This window comes from Tauraco erythrolophus, chromosome 2, assembly GCF_009769465.1.
Source record: "Tauraco erythrolophus isolate bTauEry1 chromosome 2, bTauEry1.pri, whole genome shotgun sequence".
Taxonomy (NCBI): Eukaryota; Metazoa; Chordata; class Aves; order Musophagiformes; family Musophagidae; genus Tauraco; species Tauraco erythrolophus.
In genome coordinates, this window is record NC_141466.1 from 58,858,483 (window position 1) to 58,879,605 (window position 21,123).

General features: G+C 38.7%; 1 protein-coding gene across 1 annotated transcript in view; it reads right to left on the reverse strand.

Moving 5' to 3' along the window:
- The window catches only part of NBAS (NBAS subunit of NRZ tethering complex), a 189,876-nt gene that overhangs the window by 154,415 nt on the left and 14,338 nt on the right, over positions 1-21,123 (reverse strand). The window contains exons 10-18 of the mRNA XM_086631399.1: positions 17,001-17,147; positions 16,134-16,191; positions 11,502-11,630; positions 7,475-7,538; positions 4,791-4,984; positions 3,437-3,694; positions 2,545-2,670; positions 1,240-1,391; positions 242-376 (exon numbers count right to left, since the gene is read on the reverse strand). Of these exons, the coding sequence (XP_086487525.1) occupies positions 242-376; positions 1,240-1,391; positions 2,545-2,670; positions 3,437-3,694; positions 4,791-4,984; positions 7,475-7,538; positions 11,502-11,630; positions 16,134-16,191; positions 17,001-17,147 (1,263 nt within the window). The remainder of the gene's footprint in view (positions 1-241; positions 377-1,239; positions 1,392-2,544; positions 2,671-3,436; positions 3,695-4,790; positions 4,985-7,474; positions 7,539-11,501; positions 11,631-16,133; positions 16,192-17,000; positions 17,148-21,123) is intronic.

The window sequence follows — 21,123 nt, forward strand, 5'->3', positions numbered from 1 at the left end:
ATTTTCATGTTTACAATTGATATTGTTCGTCATGTGCATATGAAGACAATGACTTTGTGCACTGGAATATATCAAGAAATTCAGTAAAATGAGAACTTTGACAAAAAAATAATGCCAATTAAAATTTAAACCACTTTCCTACTAGGAATAACGTACCTAAGAGGTAATTACAGTTCTTGCAACTGTGTAGTTAAAATAAACCTATAAATCTGAACAAAACATAGCCTAACATTCCATTTACTTTGAGAAGTTTACTGATAATAGCAGTTCTTGATGCTTCCTGGCCTCTTTTTCCTTTCTAGTATCCATTTCCTCATCTGGTGACAAAAAGTCTTCATAGGGAATTTCAATGTCCACCTCACCCGGTAAGATAAATCTAGAAGACAAAACCAACAACATAATCAATGTTGATATAAACAAACAAAAAGATGTAATTAACTAATTTTTAATAAACCTATTAACATAGCTTTCCATTTATGTTTTGACTAAAAATCTAAACTTATATAGAAAATTATAATACTGAGTTTTGCTGTTGTAAAGCAGCAGGAACTCGTCACAAGCCAAGAGGCAACATGTGTTTCTATTCCCTCCCTTAAAAAAAAACAAACAAGAAAAAAAAAACAACCAACCAACCACACAGCTGTGATGGTTGATAAAGGTTTCTAAATTCCACAGATAGCAATGGGATTGGGAGCAGCTCTACAGCATACAATGGTAACAGATGACTGCACGAAGAAAGAACAGTCTCTTCTATTTCTACCACCAGGAACTGAGTACCAAAGAGAATTTTCTCTGCATATATTTCCCCACTGACCTACTGTGTTTTGCTTTATTCCCTTCCCCACCTGAACACCAGATGATGATTACAAAAATTAAGACATACAACAAAACGCATTAGTTGTGGCTTCCAGAATAGGAAACAGAAATATTCTCATAGAAAAATCATGACATCAGAAGTCCTCTATGATGAAGAAAATAAAAGGCATCCAGAGAAGTGGAAAACGCAGTACAAAATAAACAGAAATTTTACCTTGTAAAAGGTAAAATGAGAATAGGTACCTTGTGGACATCTTTAGAATAGTTTGATTCAAAATATTACCTCTTTTTATGACCCATAAAGCATCTTAACATTTTCATTAATGGTTCATTAAAAAATTTCACCAAATTATTAGAAAAGACTTCATAAACCATTCTTTAAAAATAAAAAAAAAAACAAAAACCAATATACTCTTCCCAAACCTGCCGCCATCTTCTCCTTTTCCTATGGCCACAAGAGCCTCCAAGTCTGTGCCTTTCAAGCCATATTGCAGCAGCTTCTTAGCAGCATCCACATTCTCTGGAACTCTTTCCAAGCACTCATGAAGAACCCATGCACGCTTCTTAATTTTGCTCTGTCCAAGAACAAGAGCATAGACACAATGTTATATGCTTCAATACAAAGCAATGAAACCAGAGATGTTAAAATCTTCTAATGTGTTTCTTCCACTTAAGAAAATGTCAAGTTAATCTGATGACTGACAATGTGAACCAACAAAAGAGGTGAAAATGCAAAAACCGTAATTCCCTCAGAGGATATGTGGCAGAAAAGGGGACAGAAATGTCAAATGATTTGGCAGATATTTCACAACGACTGGAACAGAAGTTATTATTTGTATTCCCTAATTAGTATCACTCCTCTTTACACTAAATAAAATGTGATGATTTTGGGCTAAACCCACCGTTGTTATAAACTGAGCGTACTCCACAATAGCACTATAGTCATTTTCAGTATCAATCTCTTCACATGCCACTAGGATTCTGTGACAGAAACGACATATCAGGGTCACAAAGTATTATTGGCCTTATCTGCTGATCTTCAGTTGAGATTACATAGCATACGAAGAATGGCTACTTGTAAAAATCTTATTTTGAAATTCAATTAATACTTGACATGGAAAAACAAAAATTACATTATATTTCTCTTGATCTCTTGGAAGACTTTACACTATAGCATAATAAGCATTGTCGAAGATGCATAACCTAGTCTGCTGCATTTGAAATCTGTCTTCCGAGCCAAAAAAAACCACGTCATATTCTACTGAAAATCTCCAGTTACAAGTAGCAAAGTTCACTGTAAACTTTGTTACGCAAACTTTGCTATATAGCTACTGATAGCAACTTCACCTTCCCATTTTAATTTTCTAAAATACTTGGAAGTTAGTTAAATGCTTTATATTTCCAGTTATTATTATTCATTTGCCAGGCAACAATGTACTGCTGCATCTGAGGGAGAGATTACACTACAGAAAGTATACTGCTTTAACAGAAATTAGAAGATACTTGAAAGGAAAGATTGCCATTAAATTCCAAGGTCTCTAGATCAGGCCTTCAGTTAAATTAACAGGATGACTTGCACATGACATGAAATGGAATTTGCAGGACAGGTCTCCAAATTGCTACCAATTTACATTGCATAAATTAGAACACAACTGAGAATTCAACTTCTGTAAAGATGAAGCAGTCATTCTGATAAGAAAGCCCAAAAGTCAAAAAAAACAAACCCACCAAGTAGTCTTGAATTGAAGCGACGTTAACAGCTGACTTCCTCCACTGTCTTTGATACACAAGATCAGAATCAAGGCCATATGCTTGAGCCAAAGACAAAGCTTCCCCATATTCTTCATTATCAATCTAAAAAGCAAAGACATGAAAATCGAAGTCATCTGATTTCCATATTAAACAATCAGTTATTAATTCTGTGTTGAAACAGGTAGAAGGATAATTACTGTGGTATACCTAAGTAGGTAGGAAAGAGAATGGCTCAAGATAGACAGGTAAGACCCAGATCTGATGGACACCTCTAGAAAATCAGAGATTTTTCCTCAAGAAAAAGGAAGAAGTTATTTAGGTAACCAGTATGACATCAGAACTCCCTGGCATCTCTAACAGTTACAAAGTGGGCTAGTTTACCATCAGAACAATTGAAATGGCCTAGACAAAGTACTGCCTATATCAGTCTTAAAAACGAAGAAGTATCTGTTTACTAAGAGTGAGTCATAAGGCCTAATTTGTATGTATGCCTGAAAAAAACCCATGCAACTACATTTACATCAGAGTGTAAGTTAACCCATTCCCTGGCCAATAACAAGCTCAACTGATTCCATTCAATACAGTTGCCATTTCTTGTACACACTCACATGAGTACACTTCCAAGTGTGGCCAAGCTAATGACGCACAGTGTCTCTTCAGTGACCTGCAAACATCATCTCATTCAAATTACTGTAATGCCAGTTTTAAACATTGATCTCTTTGATTAGGTAACACAGTACACTGTCAACTAAAAGATCTTTAGAAACACGTGCCCAAATCCTTCTGTTAACATAGCAAGAATTAAAAGCAAAAGTTCTTTCTAAATAAAGCTGATTATGAGAGGTACGACCTTTCCTTCTATACTTACTTTTCTCTGGTACAGCTCCTCTGGAGTTGTGGATCTCAAACTGACAAGGCGGAAATTCTTTGTAATAGTACGTGGACGTTTCCGTGGAGGTGCAAATCGTTCCATTTCGGTCACAAAGTACAGGCCTTGCTTTAGGTAGCTGAAGTATCTGTCCTTAGCAGAAGTTTCATCATCTGAGTCAGAGTCATCTTCTCCCTCATCTTCATCACCAGGCCTGCTCTCCAAGCGTAATCTTTTTGGAACGAGTTTTATCTCACACTGCACAGAAAATATGAAGCATCCACCTAGTACACTTTGACTAGTTTGGTGAGAATTGAGTACGTCTCCATTTCCAGTACTTCAAATTTCAGAACCAACATCCTTCCTCCCCTTCCCCTTTAAACCCCTTTTTTTCTCAGCTTGCTTAACAAGCTCCACAAAGCATGACTGGGTCTGTCTCCTAGATCTGAGGCTTCATCCCTTACCTACTGAAGCAAGAGTGAAGGTTTCTTAATAGTAACCCGCTATTACAGGTAATGTCCTACACCATCCCAGACAGGACAGAACTATGGAGACATCTTTGTACACTGTTCTACAGCTTACTGCAGTGTACAGCACTGTTTTCAACTCTTCGCTATTCGAAGCAAGGTTTTCAGTTCAAGGCAAATGTAATCTCAGATTACAGCCTTAGCCTGTAATACGCTTGTCACAGGTGGTATCTTATTTCCAGAATAATGAATCTTTCCAAAAACATATATGCCAGCTTTGATATGTATTGAGATATTCTGATAAATATTATTTTAAACTTCTGTTTAAGATGTTTAAGACCTATTTCAGCGTAACCCTCAGGAAAGAGTAATCTTCTTAGTCACAAAGAAAATTTCTAGTTAACTTCATTATGTTCTACTCCTTCCTGGAATCCTACTAAAGATGAACAAAAAACATCTCTTACATGGCTTTGTCTTAATTTAAACGTGTTCCTCATTTCTTTTAAATATACTCCCTCTGTAAGAGGCATCTGTTTCAAAATGGGAGAGAGATGCTTACAGTATTCTTCAAATGCACTAAACATACAAAGCAGTGAAAACTGTCGATACAAATTGCTTCCTGCAGCAAGATTCCTCGCGTTCAGACTCAGCCTTCTAGGAGTTTTGCTTCTACTCTCCAGAAGTTATTTGGCAGTCAAGATTTTATTAAGACAGTTAAGTTGAAGCAAGTTCAGAATTTTGCTGAGCTTGGAAACAGAATCACTTTTTCTATCAGCAATTTTTTTTTTTCACCACACCACACACATAATACCCCTAAGATTAACTATACAAAAGCAAACCGCTTCTACCGAATTCCAAAACGATATCTGCTTGTACACATTCCTCACCTCCAGACTTAGAAATCCTCCATCGTGAGCTGAAGTGACCTGAGGAGAACTCTCAAACCATTCACATGACTTTCCAAGCAAGTTTCTTAGCGTCTTCGCTGATGACACAGTCAATGCACCAGAGCAGCGAGCCAGGATGACAGAATTATCTGCCCACCAATTTACGTCTATCAATGGGTAATAGGCTTCTTTATCTAAAATAAATACACAAATAATTAAGAATGCACCATACAAAGAAAGATAACTTTAAAAACCAAGTAAGAACAGAAGAGACTTCAATTACTAAGAGATTTCATCTGATAGCCTAATTTAACAAACATTTATTATTGCATATGCTTCCTTGGTTCACTTAGTTTGTATTTTAGATCAATTATATTTTACTAAATCAGTTCTCCATTAAACAAAGCTGTTGAGGAGAAAAGAACTACCCCTTAATAGGAACTGGCTGGATGGTCACACTCAGAGTTGTGGTCAATGGTGGTTCAATGTCCAAGTGGAGGCCAGTGACGAGTGGTGTTCCTCAGGGGTCAGTACTGGGACCAGTGCTGGTCAACATCTTTGTTGGTGACATGGACAGTGGGATCGAGTGCACCCTCAGAAAGTCTGCAGATGACACCAAGCTGTGTGGTGTTGTGGACACACTGGAGGGAAGGGATGCCATCCAGAGGGACCTTGACAGGCTGGAGAGGTGGGCCTGTGAGAACCTCATGAAGTTCAACAAGGCCAAGTGCAAGGTCCTGCACGTGGGTCGAGGCAATCCCAAGCACAACTACAGGCTGGGCGGAGAATGGATTGAGAGCAGCTCTGAGGAAAAGGACTTGGGAGTGCTGCTGGATGAGAAGCTCAACATGAGCCGGCAATGTGCGCTGGCAGCCCAGAAAGCCAACCGTATCCTGGGCTGTATCAAAAGGAGCGTGGCCAGCAGGTCGAGGGAGGTGATTCTGCCCCTCTACTCTGCTCTCGTGAGACCCCACCTGGAATACTGCATTCAGCTCTGGAGTCCCCAACATAAGAAAGACATGGAGCTACTGGAACGAGTCCAGAGGAGGGCCATGAAGATGATCTGAGGGCTGGAGCACCTCTGCTATGAAGGCAGGCTGAGAGAGTTGGGGATGTTCAGCCTGAAGAAGAGAAGGCTCCATGGTGATCTTATAGCAGCCTTCCAGTACCTAAAGGGGGCCTACAGGAAAGCTGAAGAGGGACTTTTTGCAAGGGCATGTAGTGATAGGACAAGGGGCAATGGCTTTAAACTGAAAGAGGGCAGATTTAGATTAGGTATAAGGAAGAAATTTTTCACTCAGAGGGTGGTGAGGCACTGGAACAGGTTGCCCAGAGACGTTGTGGGTGGCCCATCCCTTTGGGCAACCTGGTGTAGTGGAGGGTGTCCCTGCCCATGGCAGGGGGGTTGGAAATAGACGATCTTTGACGTCCCTTCCAACCCAAACCATTCTATGATTCCATGATTAATTGTGGATGTAGTTATTTTTTAATATTATTTGGAAAAAGAATTCACAGTAAACTGATTTACTTGCACAAAATATGACAAATTTTAGATATTTTATAAAGATCTGCTTCAGTACTTCCCAGGCTATCCTTGACCAAGTGTCCCTGGCAACAAACGTCATACTGATGAAAATCAGAAAAGGTTACACTGCTTTTGAGGACAAGTGACATCTATGAACAAGGCTCCTGAAACAGCCTAAAAGATGAGGTTGTTAAGGACATTAAACAAAACAAACCAAACAATAAAAAGTCACCACAACTGAGGATGGAAGCTGTGTCATTTCTAAAACTGCCGTGATTATGGTAACTGGATGTTGGGACAAAATGTTCAGAGAGTTAGCGCTAGAGTTGTTCACTACAGTGTCATTTCCCACCTCTCTGATGAAAACAATCATTCCACAAACAGTACTGAGAAACACACAGCTTATCACTCTTCTGCCACTTCAGTACTCAGCAGCCTACCCATGAAGGTCAGATGAATTAACCGAGTCAGAATCACCAAGAAAAACACTATAAAGAAACAGGGATCTTTTAATAATATAGATATATACAAGCAGTAGTGAATGGATCATGGAACAGCTATTGATCTCTGCACTCTTGGAAGAGCCAGGCAATAACCAGGTGATAAACAGCTGCACACAGTGCCCGAATTTTGGGAAAAGGATAGAGAGACTGACACGAGGCAAATCCAGTCAGAATAAACAAAGCCATTTTGTCTTAGAATTTTAAACTAATCTCTTCAAATTACATTCGCTTTCAAGATTTATTAGACATTCATAGAAAGAAATGGAAAAGTTTAGTTTTTAGACTGTGGACTCAAATAATGCGTTACCTACAATATTATGATGTAATAGCTTCTGATACAAGCTGAGATGTCTCCTGAATGTTCAGCATTCTACAGTGCCATAATTACATGATTAATAATAAATGAAGTCCTGTACTAACTGAAAGATCCTCTTATTTATGGTTATGGCTACAAAAGTATTCCTAAGAGAGGATTTAAAAAAAACCTACTGTGACACTAATTTAGCTATGCCATGCTACAAGTTCAAATCATACATAGAATTTTGGCAACTATTCTAATTGAGATTCAATTAAGCCATTTCAGATCTCTGTATATTTTGTATAAATAATTTTAACTACACAGTGGTATAAAATAATGATCTAACCACATCACATACCTTTTATTTTCTTTCTTTTTTCACTAGAGAGTCTCCAGTCTGGGTTGATGTCATCATAACCCGGCTTAAAAAAAAAAAATCGCAAGAGAAAAAAAAAAATCACAAGTAAGTCTTCATAACATAGACAATCCGCATATTTACTCTGTTGCTGACCCACTCATTTTTCAATGAAAATGCTCCCACATAAATTCAAACTTTTCCTGAATATAAAACACAGAGCTGCTGTAATGATATAGTATTTTTCTCTAAACAGTTAAATTAAAACAAAAACATAGCAAAATAGACGATGGATTCCTCAAACACCGTATTAAAAAACAGGAATACCATTAGACCTGCCTTAGTCAGCACTAAACAGTAATCATAACCTAAAGATTTCTGCATAAAGGCTTTCCAGCACACAGAAGCCCACCAAGTGTTTGTTTTTTGTGTCTATACATAGAACTGCAGACATACAAAAGAAGAATCTCTAAAATAGTCCTGCTGTTTGCTCTGTGTAGTGCTGCTGAGTAGCAGCCTAGTACAGTGCTATGTGTATTGATTGTGGTCATTTTCATAGTTATAAAGCCCCTTTCAAGAATAGTGCAGTGAGAGAAGCAGCATTATTTAATAACGTACTGCAGCATTTAGAACTGATAAGCTCTTGCTGTGTTGTTTTTTTAAACTTTATTTGGTAAACTTAAAATACATGGGAACTACACAAACAAAGATGACAGCAAACCTGCTGCTAGCTGCAGGTAGATTACATAGTTCAGACAGCCAAAGCAGTTTTGGGTCAAGCAGAAGGTGATTTTCAGGCTTATTTTTTTAACAAAAAGAGAGGGATCTAATAATTAAAAATAAATATAGAGCCACTTTAACTTACTTTAACAAACATGTTTGGGTCACAATGAAGTAGGAGTCTCACACATTATGAAAAATATTTATTATATGTGAACACCAATTTCATCTATAGAAATCATTCTGAAAACAGTCAAGTACTGTAATACTCCTTTATATCACCCTCGCTAGATGATAAAGTCCTGAAAACTAGTCCGAAATACATATTCATTATTGTTAAAAAAAGAATAAAAAATAGAACAATTCATTGTAAACATTCTTGAGCAAAATCTGTATTCTCACAAAAATCTGAAATGCACGTTAAAAACACAGAGATACACAGAGATAGATAGATAGATACATACATACAGATAGACATGCGTACATACACACATACACACATAACACTTGTCAACATCAGAGCAGGATTTTTTTGTTTAGTTGGTTTTTGTTTTTTAAAAGGACTTCCCTAAATAAGCTTGGAGCTACATTTCTGTGGTGGTTTGACCCCAGTTGGCAGCTAAGCACCACGCCCCTCCCCAGTGAGACAAAGGAGGGTGTAGGAAGAGTAAAAGCAAGAACAGTTGTGAGTTAAGACTAAGATAGTTTAAGAAGCAAAGGAAAGCAGAATAAAAGAGAAAAACGAAGTGATACAAAGGCAAGCATTCACTACCACCCACAAGGAAACCGATGCCCATCCAGTCTCTGAGCCATGGCTTCCTACCCAAAATTTCCCCCTGCTCTGTCTTTATTGTTGAAGATAACATTATATGACATGGAATATCCCTTTGGTCAGCTGGGGTCAGCTGTCCAGGCTGTGCCCCCTCCCAGGTTGCTGGGCATCCTCAAACTACTCATTGGAGGAGAAGAGTGAGAAACAGAAAATACCATGGCACAGCGCAAGCACTCCTGAGTAATAGCTAAAACACTGGTGCGTTATTGTCATGGTTTGATGGGGGGGGGGGTGCGGGTTCTGGTGGCAGGAGAGGGGCTTTGCTCCCTGTGACCTCCCTGGTTTTGGAACCGGGCTAGACTTGGTTCTGGCCACCAGATCGGACTCCCATCCCCATTGGGGTTGAGCCAATCAGCGCCTCTTGAGGATTGCCCTATTTAAGTCAGGACAAAGAAACCAGAAAAGGTGCTTTGCCCAGGAGCGAGGAGAGAAGGAAGGAGGACACTGCCCCCGCTCCCTGGCTCCTGGCCGGGCAGCTGCCTGCATCAGGCCAGCGCCAACTGAGGATGGTGGCGGCAGAGCCGGCTGGGGAACTTGGGGAGCACCCCACTCCTGGGGTGCCCACTGGGCTGAGTTCACCCAGAGAGGACTGAGATCTGAGAGAAACAGCCGCATCGACAGCAGGTCAGTGAGGATGGAGCGGGAGGAGGTGTGCCGGAGCTGAGTTTTCCCCTGCAGCTGGTGGCGAGATGGCAGGCGGCCCCCTGCAACCAGGACGGCCTCGGTGGTGTAGAGACCCGCTCGCAGCCCGTGCGGAGAAGATGCCTGAGCCTGAGGACAGTCGTGTTGGGACGCACGACAAGGCAGAGAGGTATCTGGAGTCTGTGTGACGACCCACACCAGAGTGAGTGGCTACAACTCCCTAAGAATCCGAGACTGTGGTAAAGCCCACACTGGGGCAATCCGATGGAGTAGGATTGCATCCTGTGGGCTAAACTCACGCTGGAGAAGTTTGTGGATTTTTCCTCTTGGGTAGGGGATCCACAGGAGCAGGCAAAAAAGGTGTAAGGACTCCTTCTCCTTTAAGAAAGAAGCAGCAGTAACAGCACGGGATGAACTGACCTGCACTCCCCCAGTCCCTGCACCGCTGCAGGGAGGAGGAAGGTGTCAGTTTTAAGATCTGGCTTTGTTTCTTTTTATCCTCTCAAGTAACCGGTTTTGTTTCCCTTTGTTCTTTTAAGTAACCGTTAATAAATTGTTTTGCTTTGAGAAAGCTAAGTCTGTTTTACCCGGGACCATGGTTGGTGGGTGCTCCCTCTGTTCTTGTCTCAACCCTCAGTCCCTTTATTATATTTTTCTCCTCTCCACTTTACTGAGAAGGAGCGACTGTGTGAGTTTTAATTGCTGGATCAGCCTAAAACCACGACAGTTACCAACACTCTTTCGGTCACAAATCCAAAACACAGCACCATGTGGGCTGCTATAAAGAACATGAACTCCATTCCTGCCAGACCCAGAATAATTTCATAGTCAGTACAGCCTAACCAGCTTACCTGTAAGAACCAAAAGTTATGTTACACAAGACCACACTCATGTTTCCAAGTCAGGAGTCTTGCTCTTGCTGTCAAATCAAAAAGGTAACAGTGCACCAGCAGTGTTCAGTATGGTAACACACCACCACTATCTCTATAAGTATTTATTGATTTAAATCTTTCCTATAGTAAAAGTTTTTAGCCTACCTTTTTTGTAATCTTTCTTGAAAACCTTCATTTAATTCATTGCCACCATGATACCGAAAGGAAGACGTCTGCCTTCATTTTGTCCTCTTTATTATCAGAGAAACCCGTGCCTATGTTTAATGTCAGGAAGTGCTTTGTTGTAGACCTTCTACTACCTACTGCACAATGCATAGACTGCAGATAAATTCAATAGAGTGTGGGAAAAGCTATCTGTGTTTCATACGAATGTATAAACCTGAAGAATTTAAAACATTCTACAAAAACTGTGAATTTTGGAACCTTCTGGAATTTTCTTTGAAAACTAGTTAGCTTTCAGTTCCCAGTGTTTAAATTCACCCTAGTCACGTAAAAGTTTGCCAGTGTCTGGATAGTTCCTCACTTAAGTTCCCCTACTCATTTTTGCAAACAGTTCCTGTAGAAAGCATTGAGAAAGTAATAGATGAACACTTTAGACATACAGCAGAATTTGGTTTCAACCATTCAAACAAAATTACCTGTGTTGGTCTCCCCACCTACATTTTAAAAATAGCATTTCAGTTTACATGTACCAGTGTTACCCACTTGGCATCAAAACGCCTCATGAAAAATTCATTCCAACACAATTGGTTCATTTCTTAATTTTTAAGTTTAAGGCTTACAGTTAAAACATAGGTTATTGTAAAAATAAATATAGCGCTCTTGGAAAAATATGGACTTGACTGGAAAGACAGCATGTAGCTACTCTCATCTCCTAGGAAAACACATCTCCAGAGGATTAAAACATATGCTGTCAATTTCTAAATATCTACATCCTTCTTACCTGATCAGTTTGGTCCCATTCTCCTTGTTGTCTGAGAGATGGAATAGACCAGATTGTCAGTTTTCCTGAGAAATGAATAGCTGCCAGAAGAGCTCCATCAGGAGAAAGATTCATCTTGAAAACTCCATCCTGCCAAATAATATGTCAGCAAAGTAAGACAAACAAATAAACAACCCAGCACTCCTCAAGTAATAAAAAAAAAAAAAAACAAAAAACCACAGAAAAATGTAAAACCCAAAACTATTTTTTCTACTTTAGGAAAAAAAAAAATTGTACACTCTTCCATCCTGAAAATGTAATATGCTTTAAATTTGAAAAAAAAAAAACCAAAACACCCTAAACAACTAAAGAAAGAACACTATCATAACACTAACAAATGTTTAGGAACATGAACTTCTGTATCACACTGTCATAGAGCAAACAAAATGTGAAGTGTGGCATTCCTAGGAGAACATTGCAGAGAGCAACGCAGAGCTAGTTGGAGGAAAAACTGCAGGTTGTTCTCAAATCATCTGTTCAGACAAAACACTCAGCAACCTCAGTTTTCTACTGTCTTGCCTCTCAAGTCCACCCAAGGACGAGTGCTACCCAAACCAGCTTAGTACAGCTCTTCCTCCCTGGAAACAAACTTTTTGCTGGGTGTCGTTAAAAACAAAGGGGATATGAGAGATACGCAGTTGAGATCTTGAAGGACCACCTTGTTCATTACAGGACACTGAGTGTGAATTTAAGAATCCCTTAGGTAACAATAAAATAAACAGCAATACAGCAAAGATCAGGTTAAGTCCACAGAGAAGTAGTAATTCAACATCCGTAACTAAATTTCATCAAGGCTACAAAAATTCTCCTGGATGAAGTTTTCCTTCAGCTCTGGATATCTTAAGAGACAAAATGTACTTCAAATAAAATACTTCCTTAAGAATTCACAAAAATCTTACACAATTGTAGCTGGATCTATACACTATTTTCATGAGACAAGATCCTCTAAATATATATTTAATTTTTCGAGTCAAACTTAGTGTCACTGGCAATGCATAGCAGTTTCTGAAAATACAATTTATATTTATTTCCTCCATCCTCAACACAACTTCTATGTTTTCAGAAAGATCATTAGGTTCTCAGAGAGTCTAGTCTTCACCTAAGGACAGAAGGATATAGATTCCCAAAATTTCTATTGTTTATAAAATCCCATTTTGTTAGCGCAGTTGGCTTTTAAAAACTTCCTAATAAAGACTCAACCTACAGTAATGTTAGAACTATTCAAGTCTGCAGCTATTCAATTTTTAAGCCAGCACCTCCCGTCTTGGAAAACACCCCAAACACACAACATAAAGTACAGAAAAGTTACTAGGTGTCTATACGATTAAGAAGTTTGAATGGAGTTCCTACAGCACACGAGCTAGGGATCATCTGAAGATACCAATATTCTTTTAGAGTTGGCTTGTTTGTTTGGGTTTGTGGGGGTTTTATTATTTTATTATTTAAATTATTTTATTATTTTTATTTACTTTATTTCTTAGGCTGTTTTAAGTTCTAGCTATGCCACAGAAGCAATGATGATCAAGTAATCTGCTGACTGTTGTACAGTGGTTTGCAGCTACTGAGAGCACTGCTTAAATCCAAGCTTTAAATGTCTTTTTAATTGAAAAGGAGAGCACTATTAAGGTTTTTTTAAACCAATTATGATTTTTTTTCTAATATAAATAATTCTTAAGTATTCTCTGATTATATTCTTAAGCAGTTAGAGTACCGTAATCTCCATTAGAGTTTGCCAGGGAATTGTATATGCATACTAATGGCAATTCTCTTTTTACAACTCAAGTTGCATGCAGAGAGTACAAAGAACAAGAGCCTGTGAAAGGACTTAGAAACGTATAGGTAAAACACATAACCCTTTCAGATAAACGGTTAGTGGCGTATATCATGAATCTTAACAAGGGTTAAAACATTTACTCAGTAGTCAGTCATAACTCTGTTGCTGCTAAATTTAAATGTCGTGTGGCCATGAACACATTCAAATTTATCGCCTGAGCATTGTTATCTACAGAGACTAACCAGTCCTTCGGCAAAGCAGGCAACACTCATCAACGTAAGGGAACTGCAGAACAAGACACTGAAAACCTCAGCAGGTTGGCACTTCACATTTCATAAGTGTCATTTAAGTTGGCGAAACTGAGAATCAAATCCCAATATAGCTAGCACTAATATGCAAGTCCTCTAGATGCTGTGCCTGTCATACCTTAACAGTTGTCCATTTCCCACTAAGAATATGAACTATACCTCACATATCTTTGTTGGTGACATGGACAATGGGATCGAGTGCACCCTCAGAAAGTTTGTAGATGACACCAAGTTGTGTGGTGTTGTGGACACGCTGGAGGGAAGGGATGCCATCCAGAGGGACCTTGACAGGCTTCAGAGGTGGGCCTGTGAGAACCTCATGAAGTTCAACAAGGCCAAGTGCAAGGTCCTGCACGTGGGTCGGGGCAATCCCAAGCACAAATACAAGCTGGGCGGAGAATGGATTGAGAGCAGCTCTGAGGAAAAGGACTTGGGAGTGCTGCTGGATGAGAAGCTCAACATGAGCCGGCAATGTGCGCTGGCAGCCCAGAAAGCCAACCGTATCCTGGGCTGCATCAAAAGAAGCGTGGCCAGCAGGTCGAGGGAGGTGATTCTACCCCTCTACTCTGCTCTCATGAGACCCCACCTGGAATACTGTGCTCAGCTCTGGAGTCTCTAACAAAAGAAGGACATGGAGCTGCTGCAGCGAGTCCAGAGGAGGGCCACAAAGATGATCTGAGGGCTGGAGCACCTCTCCTATGGAGACAAGCTAAGAGAGTTAGGGCTGTTCAGCCTGGAGAAGAGAAGGCTCCAGGGCGATCTTATAGCAGCCTTCCAGTACTTAAAGGGGGCCTACAGGAAAGCTTGAGAGGGGCTTTTTACAAGGGTGTGTAGTGATAGGACAAGGGGCAATGGCTTTAAATTGAAAGAGGGCAGATTTAGATTAGATATAAGGAAGAAATTTTTCACTCAGAGGGTGGTGAGGCACTGGAACAGGTTGCCCAGAGAAGTTGTGGATGCCCCATCCCTAGAGGTGTTCAAAGCCAGGTTGGATGAGGCTTTGGGCAACCTGGTGTAGTGGAGGGTTTCCCTGCCCATGGCAGGGGCGTTGGAACTCGATGATCTTTGAGGTCCCTTCCAACTCTAACCATTCTATGATTCTACGATTCTATTTAAAGCATAATCTCCGAAATCGGATTAAAACATTCACAGATGAACAACAATCTTTGCTTTTCTCTGTAAATTTAGCACTGGCAAGCATACTGAGGTTGAAGTTTAGTACAGTTACATTCAGTACTAGCCTTCCAGTGAAAAAAGTTTACTTCAGCCTTCTCTTTTATATTTTCAGTGAAGGAAGTAAAATCTCTCCCCATTCCACCCTTGAGAGAAATTCAGAAAGATTTGTTTTTCCCTTCCAATCAAGCATGCAATTTCTTCTTTTAACCAGTCATTTAAACATCCTAAAAATCTATTAAGGCCATTTCCAAAGTCTGTATGACTTCAGACCTGCCATTTTTCCTCTCAGGAGGACACAGTGAAGGTGGTAGACAGATTCTTTACTGTTCTTTTCTTATAAAGCAAAAGAAGGGAGAATAAATTTTTTCACAAGAAGGGAAATGGGGATAAAAAAAGAATCAAACAAAGGCTACACACAAGTAGAAGACAAGAGATAGGAGAAGGTGGTGCAGTACTGCATGGGTAGCTCCTAAGGCATGTAGAAGAAAGCCACAAGCACTGCATGCAAAGCCTTGGCAATACAGAAAACACACACCTACACCTCAGCATGACACTCAGATTTAACATTCCCTCATTCAGTGGAGAGGAGAATACAAGACCCATACCCAGAGTTGTTAAGAGCAAGTCAGTTTCATTAGGTTTGCATGTGTCTTGGTAGTAGTAGTTTTACCCACAATAAACCTTTAGAGCTACTTAGCAAAACGTTTCCATTGTATCTCAATAACAGACAGTAAAAATGAAGTCTTTGTGTCTGCACTATTTAAGCCACGAATGGCTTTTAAATTCACTAACTTTTTCTTCCCCACAGCATATGAAAATTTTGGGCTGTAATGTGAGGGGTTTTTTGTTTGTTTTCTAGTGGGACTGAGGCAGTGCAAAAAGGTGAGGTTTGGAGTTCCTCTTATTTCTCTCTTGGGCATATACTTGAGAAACATAGCCACAATCTAATCTCTCCTTGTAGAACATATAACACCTAACATATGTTCATTACATTTATTAACAAATAACTAGGTGGCTTTTTACACCTTCCTTTTTGTATAAGAGTTTACATTTCATACTGAACCCTGTATCTCTAGACCTGTTCCTGTCAGTATGCTGAAAACCCCAAGATTCAAGCTTCAGTACACGAACTAATTGGATTTTTGAAAAAGACAAATAAATGGCAAGCTACTCCATTTAAAGCTGAAAGCTTATTATTTTTTATAAGTCTTACAGAAATATTAATTCTTAAGTTGCATAAATTAAATGCTACTTTCAAATCAGTCTCTCAGGCAGTCATCAATGGACAATTAAGTCAGTAAAACACATTTCTGAGCTAGACCTAGACTTTAATACCTGTTCCGTTCCCCGTCTGCTGTAAAATCTTAAATTCATAATCCTGAATAATCCTTTTCTCTGTGCCTGTAAGAATAGAAACATATCATATAATGAAAGACAATCTCATACACTGATGCACCAAAAACCGAGTTGTATCTAAAGCACTAAAACAACTCTGCAGGATTCTTTCAACTTCCATAAGGGCCCATTTTAAAATAACGCAAGGATAATAAAATGCAGTTTGTATAACTTTGTTCATTTTGTTAGGTCTGCATCACGCCACAGTAAAGTACTACCCACTTGCAACAAAATTAACAGCTTACTTTTAATACTAAGCAATATCTATATAAGAGTAAATGCTGGAATTTATCCTAGTATACTGTAACTTGATTTCAGTATATCCATACAGTAGCTGCTATCAAATCAAACATTTACTTCTATCAGAAACAAAAGAAATCAAGAGTCAGACTTACACAGAAATATTTATTTCAGGTGTGCTGCCTTTTTTCATTAAGTAAAAACCAGACAAAAATAACTGGATTTTTTCCAAAGACAGGTAACATACCCTATAACACAATTAAGGAATTTGTATATTTCCTTACTATAATTTTTTTATCATTTCTTGCTGTTTTGTTGTGTTGTTTTGTGTTTTTTTTTTTAAATCACAAGTGATAATCAAGAACTTAAAACTTCAAATCATATTACAGAAAAAGCATAAATAGACAGACATTGGGGGGAGAAGAGATAACTTCTTAAAAGTTCACATCACAGCTGACAAAATAGCAAAATATTGCATTATATTCTTCTTTGAAGAAGAGATTGATACTGAACTTCCAGTTAGATAATTCTGCCAGTGACAATATTCATCCAGTAAAATGAGGAAACATACTTACTGTTCTAATGTCATCTTCATAGCTAGTGACCTGTTTATAATGGGGAGAGCCTGACAGAACTCTCCAAGCAGATATCCCACAACCAGCTGCTTTAGATACTCCATCTTCATCTGTTTCACAGCCTCCTACAAGCAGAAGTCTGTAAAATATATAAAAGCATATTATGGTTTCATATTCTGCCACATAATTAATTTTTTTTTAATTGGCCAGAACTATAGCTGTTTGCTTGCAGTAACAAAAACACTAAGTATATTAAGATACCGAACAGCTTCAATAAGCCTGGTCTGTGAATAAACACCCTGAAGTTTAAAGAGACTCAAATATTACTTGAGTAACACTTGTTATCTGTGGCATTTACTCCTATCCATTCTCATATCTAGCTTTCCAAATACGGCATAATTCCCAAAATTTAAAATAAACTATGTCTGGCTACAGATTTGAGTTTTTCCCCTACTCTCAAAGAATGATAACAATTGCAGCTTAAGCTTATGAAAAGTTCTGGTCGTTCAGTTTAAGCATTAGGTTTCCATGTATTCAGATCTGATACAAAAGCTACTCCTCTTTTACTAAGGAACCAAATGCATCAAGGTTTTTCAATCTTGTTTTCTAAAGCCACTCTACCAATTATAAGCATCCATATAATTTCATTACACACAGTAGATGATATTTTAAAAACTCTGAGTGAACTCTTACAATTATTGCTGATTACCACTAAAATGTATCAATATCTCTTCCTCTGAAGCCCTTCACCTTATTAATAAGCAGTTTTATATTTAACTGATGATTACTTTGATGAAAACTTTGAGAACAGATGTTTACATTTGTTTAGAAGCATCATTTTAGTGAACAACCCATCAAAAAGTAAAGCATCTGCAAAAAAGGCACAGACTGGAAAAGCCAGAAGTTCAGCCCTGAGAACACTCCTTCATCAATTTTTGAAGTCTGCATTACTCTTGAAACGCTCTACCACCTAGTGGCTGATGCTCACATAGCTCTCAGCTGTGATTTGAGTGTATTTCAAAACATTTCCTGCAAGAGTCAACTGAAAGAAAAAAGAAAAATAAAATCCTTCCATGTTTAATCCTCTTATTTAAGAGTTCAGTGAAACTTACTTAACATTCCTAGGTCTCATGCTATGCACAAACATACAGCAAGATGACTCCTACCATGGATGCTTACAGTCCGTTAAGTTTCTTAAGAGTTTTAGTTATTTTGTGGAGTTATTTTGTAAAGAGTTGCCTAAGACAGGAAAACAGAAATCACTTTCGCCATTTCCCACAAAAACAGCAACAGGAGTCTCTCAGTCTACCATCACAATTAACACGAAAATGGATAATTTTGCATTTGTTCTTATGATCAGAAAGTAAAGCACAACACAGCTAAGCCACTTTAAAGATGCCACTTTAACCCAAAATACTAGTAAGAGGGCTTTGTTATGCACATGATACTAAGCACAAGCTCGATCTGAGGATGTCTCTGTACCAGGACTCTCAAAGACTATAGCAGTTGGTTAAAAATAACAATAATGGAAAGGTAGACATTGAAAATCAGAATATTTAAGCAATTTCATACTCTCACAACTGAGGAAATCAGAAGCAAAAAGCAAGACAACATAGCAAGTTTAATTTCATTCAATTTTGGGACAGCAACAAATACCAGAAAGTACTTGAGCAGTTTACTATTCTTTGATAAGAAAGTTACTTTAACTGAGGAAGGCTTGGAGAGAACATCAATCCTTCAGGAACATGGAAAATAACAACACATGAAGTACAGCCACTAATAAACAACGCAGTTCTCAGAACTACACAAAATATTTTAATATCAGATTTTCTGCTGATTGCTAGGAGAAAAATGGACTTGGGAACAGAAAAATTTTCAGAGTAAATGTCATACTGTTGTTGTTTAACTTGACACACTGCCACTGATCAAACAATGTAAATTGTTTGATCCTCCCCCAATTCATACAAAAGCCATCTATTAGACATTACATGGTTCTTCTGAGGAACTTCAGTAAGAAACAAGGAAGTAGTAAGCTTTCAAATATCTTGCAGCACACATCTGTATCAAAAAAAAAAAAAAAAACAAACCACCCAAACCCCTAAATTTTCAGCAGAGACACAGCACACCACATGAAATTCCTTGTAACAGTACTGATAGGTTTTAGGGTAAAATACTTTATCTACCCCGCTGTACATCATGCAGCTTATATTCATTTTAGCTAGTCAAGAATGAACATGTTTGGGTACCCCAACATCTCAGTACAGTCTCTAATATCATGAAATCACATCTTAAAACACTGAAAAGATGTTGGCAAGATCAATGTTATACAGATCATTATGCATAAAGTGATAAACTCCCTAACTTTTTTTTAGCAAAGAAAGCAAGTGTGATGTCTCGTTCACAGCCTTTCATGAGGAAAAGCTCTACAAAAAAAAAAAAAAATTAAAAATCAGTAAACAAGAACTTCATGAAATCTCTACAACACAGCTGTGAATTCCTAATAACCAAAAGCCAACTGGCACAATCCTCTGGAAGTTTAATTTCTCTATTGTCTTGTCCATCCATAGACACCTAAATTCTTCCATAAGCTCCAACTTCCATTGCAACTTGCCACTGAATTAAAAAATTTCAACAGTAGCAGTGACTAAAACTCAATTACAATTGACCACACTGTGCCAGAGGTGACTAAGACAAATAGTAACACAAAGACCAAGAGAAGAATCATGAATAATAGTGACAGCAGTCACTCCAAAACTTCCTGAACTAGCTCTCAAAAACTCCATCAAGATAAATCTTTTCAAAGAAATTTCGAAAAAACTGTCACACACAGTGCAACATATCTATAATTCAGAAGTATCTTTTAGGATAAATGAAACTAAATGACAGCTGGAATGAAGACGTCGTATCAGTTTAGACACACACAAACACACAACCTCAAGACAAAAAAGCCTTCTCCCAGGACTGCAGAGAAATTCATCATGGCAGCACACACTTAAAATTTTAAAAAGCTTTTCAGAGAGCAAAACGCAACAGCAGGGACAGAAACTATTAAGATGAGTAACATAGCTGGCACCAAAAGAAAATGAAAGGTACTCTTGAGAGCCTCAGCAAAGATCTGGCCTTATTTACCAATTATTTTTTCAAGACTAGACAGGAGATGACTCCAAAATAACAAGTTGACAGGTAGACTGGGAACAGCAACAGGAGAGGTTTTTCTCGTGTTTACTTTTTTTTTTTCCTTTAACTTAGTCACAGCCTGAAGAAGAAGATACCATGCCAGCCTCTGTTTGTCCCAGTAATGTGAAAAACTACTTTTCCTGGCCAAATACCTGGGTTCTTAAATCACACTATATCAGCTGTTGTTTTGTGCCATTCCAGATGGGCCATAAAGCAATGTTAAGTTAATATGTGACACTTAATAGTAACTACCTAGAAGGGAAAGATTTGTCTATTACGTCATTATGAACATCAAGATCAATGCAATATCCTTTAATACTTAAAATGTTAAAATCTTAAATATTCCTGCATATGTTTTCTACACAGAGCAGAGCTAGCATGCAGCAGTTTGTGCAGCAGTTTCTATGCTCCATTTCTGGATCCTCCTAACCTTCTACATACTTCTGGGATCATCAGAGAACTCCTGTGAAGTCTCTGAGGAACTTCACGATGCCTGCCATTGCCAGGGAGATCTAGCTAGCAAGCTCTAGAAGCTTTTAACAAGATCTGCCAGCTGTTCCTAGTCAAAGCGTGCTTTGAGATTTTGTTCCAGCCAACTCCAGATTAGTAAGGGTCAGCAACCCTTCAACAGATCCTAAAAAAATACCTACATAAGCGCCAGGCCTAGAGCACAGCCAACGGATACCGCATTTTGGATGGCTGTTTGCAGAAAATGGGACCAGAAACTCTCTCTGTGTATGTTCTCAGCAACTGTGATGATGCACCACCAGGCTCAGTCCCCAGCACCCACTGGAGCGACCCCAGCACATAAAGGACTTAACTCAGTCCACACTCCTAAGGGATGATACAGGTGTGCAAGTCTTGGAATGCAGGGACATAGAATCATAAAACGGTTAGGGTTGGAAAGGACCTTCAAGATCATCTAGTTCCAACCCCCC